Here is an 8,500-nt window from a genome sequence, read left to right on the forward strand (position 1 = left end):
GACTCTGGAAACGGAGATGAAAGCATCCAAATTGAGAGCGATATCCTTCCAAATAGGGGTGTCAAGGTGATGGGTGTCTCCCAAGTCTCTGGAGCTTTGCTAGCCATATCTTCGGCGAAACCAAGAGACCCAAGGCGCAGAGGAGTCAGAGTGAAGTTTAGTGAGGAATTTGGTAAGCAAGGCCGAGTTTTGAGCTCGAATAGAGATGATTCCCAGGCCGCCCATGTTTTTTGGGCAGCAAACGTCGTCCCAGGCAACTTTGCAGCTGCCACCATTGCAGGATTCCTCTCCCGTCCAAAGGAAAGCGCGACGTCTTTTATCAATAGCTTCAACAACTCTAGCAGGAAGCATACCGCCCCCCATGGCATGTGAAAGCATGGCAGTGAGGACAGAGTTAACCAGAATCAGGCGGCCCCCAATAGGGAGGCTCCTCCCGCGCCACCCCGAGTTTGTGGGTAGAGAGAGGAAGACCAAGGTAAGTTTGCGGGAAGGAGGAGACTTCACACCCAAACGAGTTGGCCATGGAGAGGGCCACAGCCGACGAGGTTTTAATGGGTATGAAAGTACTCTTATGGTAGTTTATGGTCACCCCAGTGGCAGCGGAAAAATCATCGAGAAATTTTTTGAGGTTGACAACATGCTTGGGGATGGCACGAATAATGATGAGGGTATCATCAGCGTACTGGAGGACAGGACATGTTAGGTCATCAACAAGAGGGTGGAGGAGGAGGCCTTCGCGAGAGGCCTGAAGGATCATTTGCTGCAGGACATCCACAACGATGTTGAAAAGGAAAGGAGAGAGGGGATCACCTTGCCGAAGCCCGCGGCGGCACTGAATCCATCTGCCAGGGATTCCATTGAGGAGGACAGCAGTCTACCCAGTCTCTCCTCGCTACCCCAGTCTCTGCTCCTCTCCCATCTCCCGCAAGCAAGATCTGCCACTGCTTCATGTTCCACTCCAATCTAATCTTGCCACTGTCTCCCCACTGCCACAGTCTCTCCTCTTACAGCTCCCACACTGAAGATCTCCATCTGTTTTGTGCTTCCATTCCGCCATTCCGGGGTCGCTCTCCTGGACTCTCTTTTCTTCCTACTATTTTAGAACACTTTTTTGAGATATTTTTTTAGAACACTTGACCAACAGGAAAATAATGACTATTACAAAAGAAAATATGGTGCAGGATAAAGCCATTGGAATTGACCGGTCACATATGGACCTAATTCACCAGCGCTGCCCATTTAGCTGACAAATTCGTGCTGATCAACAATTGGCCCTGCTGATATATGGGCTACATGCACCACACCAAGGGCTGACAAATCGAGCCTAATGGTAAGTATCTTCCTCCATTATTTCTAAAAAAAGTATCTTCCTCCGCTTTCTCTACCATAATTTTTTTAATTAGCATTAGGCTCGATGAGCTACTTGCATTATCACCACGCCGCGCCACTGCTTCCTAGTAATAAATAATCATTTTATGTTTAATAGTAACAATCAGTCGGTTTGTTAGGTCCTGTGAAACAAAGATACTAATTAGATTGTAGATGGACATCAATTTATCACCTCAGACTGAAAATTGTGCAGGCTAACTGTGGTAGCAAAAACACATATAATATCCAGCTTATTGCAAGGCCCTTAAAAAGTGTCCAGACTCTGATACGAATTGAAAGTTCAGAGATGGTAAACTTAGAGGAGGGTGAATAGGTTTCTACAAATTTTAATTCTTTCTTTGCAGTATTAGGATTTGCGGAAATGTGAGCCTAATACAAACTAGGTGAGACAACCTAGATGATAATGCAAGTAGCTCAAGCACGAAGGTTCTCGCAGGATAAATAACACAAGTAAAGAGTTCGGTTAGAGATAACCGAAAGCATGAGGAGACGAAGATGTATTCCTGTGTTTTCTTTCTTTGCAAGAAGGTACGTCACGTTTGGAGAGGTGTGGGGTCCCACGAATGATTTCCCAAGCGCCACGAAGGCTCACCTTCTTCTCCGAGCTTATCCCACGAAGGAATAGCCCTTTCACTTGTGGTAGACTTTGAGGCAGCATCCAAACCTTCACAATCTTTGTCAGGAGCAAATCCACAGCCTGGATGCTTCCGGACGATTCTGCCCACCTAGGGTTTCCAAGAAACCCTAGAGAGCAGGTATCTTGAAGAATACAAGGGGGAACAAGATTTAGCTCGGTGAGACTGTAAATCAAGACCTCCTCTAGCTTTTCCCCAGAGGGATTTGAGTTTGGATAGAGAAGGAGGGAGATCTGGAGCTTTTGGTGTTTGCAACAATTGAGTATGAGAGAGAGAAAGCTCAAGAACAGAGTATAATGTAGTGCCTAGCTGTTCTGAGGTAGGTGAAGAGGTATTTATTGTCCAAGGAGAAAAAGAGCCGTTTGGAAAAAGTCCTGCGAGCCAGACCGACAGCAGAACCGACACTGCCGGTTCTCCTGCCGGAATTTCCGGCGACCAAACCGGTCAGCCAGACCGTGCGTCGGTTCCGGACTGGCCCGCCGGAATAGTCCCAGAATAGCCGGAAATGCTTCCAGTACTGCTTTCCGGGAAAATCGTAAAGAAACAGGCAGTCCGGAAATTTCCGGCGGTGGAGCCAGTTCCGCTGGAACCTGCGCCGGAACTCGCCAGTCTATTTTCAAATGGCGATATCTCCAAAAACTAACCTTCTCCGAAAAGTGTGATTGATCAATATGGTGGTAGGATGTGTATGTATAGCAGAGGCAACATCCACAAAGAGCTCATCGAGACCACCCCTCTTAAGAGTGCGGTGTTTCCTATGAATCAAGAATAAAGCAAGAGAGAAAAGAGCCAAAACATTGTTGTTTCTTGTGAACAACAAATGGGGGGGGTCACACACCACCTTGCAATCCCACATGCGGACTAAACCTGTGTATATACTTAGAGAAACCATTAGTCCGCACAATAGCTCTGGTGTCATTGTTAATCAAAATAATGGTTAAGAGTAAAATACCCTTACACATGGATTATGGATTTACTCTTTAATTTCACTACTAAGATCCAACTACGGAGAGATGATCCGAATTTTAGAGTTTGAGAGACAGAGAGAAGCACAAGACACCTCGACCAGGGTTGGCCTTCGATAATTTGATCCCAGAGAGCTCACATATCGCACACGCCTTCCCATATAACAGTCACCTCACACTTACAGGTGAGTCCCTTGTTACCCCACTACTCGTAGCATCTCATTTCGTCCAGTGGGGGCTCTCTTTGACTTGTCTCACCGTTCTTCTGCTTGGTGCAGCGTCACTATGCCCGCCAAGGCAGATGGTTTGGGTTGTTTCTTTTCGAGGCGGCGATCACATCTTCTAGACGCATCAACCTGGTCTCGTTGTTGACACTACTTAGGAACAAATTGGGTCATTACAAAGTTGATCTAGTTTATAATAAAATACCAGTTCGAAAACCTGAACAAAGCCATCATGTTCGTGAGTAACACCGAGTCAAAAATCTGAAGAATCAAACATGACGCTAGGCCACCATCACGCCAAACACTCATATTCAAATCCGTTGCTCAAACCTTTCCCGCTTGTAGGCTAGCCGCATCGTCGCATGTTCCGACCTTCCTGCTCGACCACATTGTCGCACATCAAAAACACCTTGTAGCCATTGCATCACGAGACGAACATTGGCAAACCACGAATATTGCGCTAATCCTGGGCTGCCGTCTTGACATGCTAGTCAGACTGAATTCATCATATATTTGGGGGACTAGGTGGAAGTGGCAATCACATTACAAGACAATGAAATATTTCATACTGGCACGTGTGCGCTTGTTTTTTTTTTGTCAACAAAGTGTGCGCTGGAGTTGGTAAATCTGTAGATTTTTTGGAGCAGATCTAAATCTATTTGAATATTTTTTTAGCATCGCAAATCTATAGATCCATCGATGTGAAGAGTGGAGTTCTTTTTTTGTTTTGAGACAATGTGAAGAGTGGAGTGCTAGCAGACGATGGGTTTATGGGCCTCACGTTGGGCTTATTGGAAATCGAATAGGCGAATTTTTTGATGGGCCCTCAGAGGCGTAAACTCTCTTATATACTCGCGGCTCTAGCCCAGTCAGGGTCCGCCTATATTATCTCATCTTCCTCCGCGCGATCATCTTCCCTCCCCTGAAATTTCACCCCCTCCCGTAGCTTCCTTTCACGAGCTCGATCCTCCCCACCTCTCTGTTCGGTTCTTGCGGAGGCGTTCAATCGACTACTTGGGTGTGCAGTGCTTTCCGGGGCGAGCGACATGGGAGAGAAGCGGAAGGCCTCCGGCGACGCTCCCGGGACGTCGCCGCTACCAGCAAGGATACGGACCGCCTCAACCGAAGACGAGGACGTCTCCCACGGAGGAGGTGTGCTATTCGTCTTCTTGGTGTCCGCCCCTCCGTGGTTTCTTGGATTTTGGTGTCACGAGTTTGATTTCTTGGCTCCTTGCATTTCGATTTTGATGTTACTGGCATGGTTTCTTGGTTTCTTGCAGACCCCGGGAGCGGCGGAGAACGCAGGAGGGTGGAGGTGGATCCACTGCCTCAGCCTCTGCCGATGGCAGGGATGGACGCCAACCTAACAGACAGCTCAGGACGGATCGACTCCTTCATTCCCGGGACGTCGCAGCCACCTGCACGGATGAGGGCCGCCTCAACCGACGGCGATGACGTCTCCCACGGTGGAGGTTCGTTCCCAAGAAAATTTCTGCAGCAATAATCGCGATATTCTTCTTCTTCTTGGTGTCCGCGGTTTCTTGGATTTTGATGTTACGAGTTTGGTTTCTTGGCTTCTTGTATTATGATGTTACGAGCAAATTGGTTACTAGTCTGACTCTGGTTTCTGGGTTTCTTGCAGGCCTAGGGAGCGGCGGAGAGGGCAAGAGGGTGGAGGTGGTGGTGCCAACGCCTCAGCCTCTGCCGATGGCAGGGACGGACGCCAACCTGACTGACAGCTCAGGACGGATCGACTCCTCCGCTCGCGGTAAGTTTGTATGTCCATTCCAATTCCTTAGCTTCCAGTTCGTTTCTTTGTTTCCAATTCGTTTCTTGGCTTCCAGTTCGTTCCTTGGACTGACATATATGTTTGATCAAGCAGCAGTCGACGAGGAAGCGTCGTCGCCGTCGCGGAATGGGGAGGAGCTAGCTGCGGCGGCGGGACAGCTGGAGCCACCGCCACCGCCGTCCGATCAGCCCGTCGAAGCGGCGGAGGCGCCGCAGCCACTGCCCAATGACGAGCTGGAGGCCTCCGGCGACGCTCCCGGGTCGTCTCAGCCACCTGCACCTTGGAGCGAAGCTGAAAACAACGAGAGGATGTTTACCGACGAGGAGCTAGGAGGTGGGTTACCAGGCTCTGTTCTTCTTCTTGATGTCCGCGGTTTCTTGGATTTTGGCGTGCTAAGAATTTGGTTTCTTGGTTCTTGCAGACGCCACGAGGGCCCAGGTCGAGGCTGCGATCGGCTTGTTGCGGTTGGGGAGGGCACTTGCAAACCGTGGCGGTAAATTTTCTTCCATTTTCCATATTGTTTCTTGGCACCCAGTGCGTTTCTTGGCTTGCAAACCGTTTATTTGCTTGCAATTCGTTTCCCTCTACAGTGGCGAGAGCAGAGTCCACGGATGGCGGCTCGTCTTCCAGTGAGCAAGAAGAAGTGACCTCCTCCGCACCCGCGTCGCCGTCCGGGAGTGAGGAGCAGCTTGCTGCGGCGGCGGCGGCGGCACAGGCCACTGGAGGTCATCACGTCGACCAGCCCGCAGAGGCGGATGCGCAGCCACTGCCCAGCGACGATGAGTCCGTGGCGTCGGCGGAGGTCATGGACCCCGCCGCTGACTCTGAGGACTCCGACTATCTCGGCAGTCCATGAGCCCATCAATCCAGCGGAGAGGATCCAAGGCGCGCACCACTGGCCGTCCATAAGCAGAGTAAGAAGTTGGGCAGTTCCCCATTCTCGAGCCGATTCGACCTAGCAAACTACACTTGATGATGGAATTGGTTGGAAACCATCGCTTACTGACCTTGTGTAGTAATTGGTCTCACTTCTGAATCTTCTGGTGTGTGTTTTCAGTGTAGTGTCTAGCTCATAGCAGTTTTGTCTTCTCTATTCATGTGGAAAATGCAATGCTGTTGCTGCACATTGGTTATCAGCGAGTCTATGTGAACTTTGGTTCAGACAGGTTAATTGCTGCAGACTTCACGATGATATATGTGCTCTGCTTCTTTTGGCAGATACCATGGAGTTTTGTCTTTAGAGCTCCATTTCATATGAAACCAAATACACTGATTCCACAGTATTTTTGTTTGTCAATTGGGGTCCAATTCAATTCATGTTACATCATTGTTCCCCGTGTTGTCAGTTACATGCCATTAAATCAAGCCAACACTCCCCGCAAAAAAAAAAAAAAAATCAAGCCAACACTCCTCTGAAATGCTCCATTTCCTGCAGCTTAATGGCCTGTCTGCATTTTTAGTTTTATGTTCTTTTTTCCTGTTTCTGTCTCTCTGCGTGATCTGTCACCCATGGCTCCAGAGAGACAAATCTATGTCACGAACAAGCGCCGTTTGCCACTCGTAGTGGCATCAATCCGCCGCCGCTAGTTCAGAAAATTCGAGTGTCGAGGGATTAATATAGCTTTATGTCCTGGTCAGGTAAGATAGTTTGAACTGATCTTGCTAAATATATAAAAACACCTGACGATTCACTTACAAAAACAGACAGTGTTGATATCCAAAATGAGCATCTCAAAAAATAAATACATCCATGATACCCTAAAGAAAGAAATCCATGATTTTGCTAAAATGTCATGGACCATCGGCACATGTATCTGTACCACTTAGAGAATACTCGAGCAAATCAACATAGTAACACAATGCTACAAGCACAGGCAAAGTTTTGCCCACACAAGTAAAATTTGCCGAAACAGAAGATTGACATAAGTTATACTATGTACAAGTAAAATTTATTGTCTTCCATACTGCAAGCAGCTTATCCTGAAGAGGGATTCAAAGTCCCTGCTCCTGCCATCCAAGACTAGGTTCAGCTAAAACTGCTTCTCTCCAGGAGAGGCCTTGGAGGACAAAACCACGAGTACGGCCACCACCTCTCCTCCTTGTGCAGCACCTCGGGGTAAGGGATATGCTCCATAGCATCCGTCCCAAGATCAAACACCATTGCCCAGTGCTTCATTTTTTCGACAATGGCCAAGTGCTTCATGAGTGCGTCCCTATGCGCGTTGAGGCTGTGCGCGTTGAGGCTGTGCTTCAGGTAGTAGATGCAGTTGCCTTTGATCGCAGGGTACTCCTTGGAAGAGAGCGCAGCGACGTCGCCACGGCCGAGGAAGAGCGCGTAGCCCCCGAGATCAGTCACCCTCTCGCCGACCCGGCACGGCCATAGGGGCGTCCACGCCGGCCTGTACACCTCCATGAACATCCCGCGGCGGCTGTCGAACAGCAGCACGAGCAGGAGCTCGCCGCCGCAGGCCACGACGTGCACCGCGCGCACGGAGTGGGTCAGACAGTTGAGCCTCCTGTTCGCCCCCGGCTCCCTGTACGCCTGAGTAATGAACATGCCCGTGGCCTGAAGAAACACTGGGGGAGACGTCGTGCCGAGCTTGAGGTCGTAGATGGTAATGTTCTCCCTGCTGTCCACGCAGTATACCTTCCCCGCGTAGAACTCGATGCTGTGAACCGTCGCGGCGGGAGCCCGGCCCGGCCCGCTCCACGCGGCGTCCCCCGGCCGCCAGAAGAAGAGGATGTGCGCGATGGGACCCTTGGGCTGGGTCGCGATGGCTACCCAGTCCGGCGACGAGAGCGGGTCGCCGGAGAGGAAGACCTGGATGACCGGGCACAGGCATGGCAGCGGGATCTCGGCCCCGGAGTGCGGCTCCCACAGCACCAGCCGCGTGGGGGACCGGAGATCGTCCACTAGCGCGAGCCAGCCGCGAGGCGTGCCGCAGCAGTACCGGAGGCCGGGCGGCGGGGAGGCCGCGAAGTCGACGCGCCGGCCACCGCGGGGGAGCAGAAGGGAGTACTCGCCGAGCGGGCCTCGTCCGTCGGGCACCTGGCGGCCGGCAACGACCCACGGGCGGTAGGCGGCCGGGCGGGAAGTGGAGGCTCGCCAGTGGGCGCATACCTGGTGGACGTGGAGATGGTCGGCGTCGGAGAGCAAGAGAGCCGAGATCTGTGCAAGAAGATCGGCGGGGAGGGAGGACCAGCCGCCGGCCATCGCGAGAAACAGGTTTAGCTAAAGCCTGACTGATTTACCGGCCTTCCTGCTAGACTGCTAAAAGCCACGACAATCCAAGATTGATGCGGTTTCGAGTTGACCGCGTCAGATATTAACCCGGCTTTTGCCCGATCGAGATTTCTCCTTCAAAAACTTGATGTGACTAGGAGCATAATATTTCAGGAGCACCATTAAAGTAATCAATAAATATCTGCAAGACCACCAACACCAATACGATTATATATTATACGGGAACCACCATTGTTCAAGATACATGAGATTGG

General features: G+C 50.6%; 1 protein-coding gene across 1 annotated transcript; it reads right to left on the minus strand.

Moving 5' to 3' along the window:
• Positions 1-6,819: 6,819 nt before the first annotated feature.
• Positions 6,820-8,299, minus strand: LOC127302007 (uncharacterized). The gene has a single exon (XM_051332354.2). It carries the CDS (start codon positions 8,214-8,216, stop codon positions 7,029-7,031), a length of 1,188 nt encoding a protein of 395 aa, XP_051188314.1. The 5' UTR covers positions 8,217-8,299; the 3' UTR covers positions 6,820-7,028.
• Positions 8,300-8,500: the final 201 nt, after the last annotated feature.

This window comes from Lolium perenne, chromosome 1, assembly GCF_019359855.2.
Source record: "Lolium perenne isolate Kyuss_39 chromosome 1, Kyuss_2.0, whole genome shotgun sequence".
NCBI lineage: Eukaryota > Viridiplantae > Streptophyta > Magnoliopsida > Poales > Poaceae > Lolium > Lolium perenne.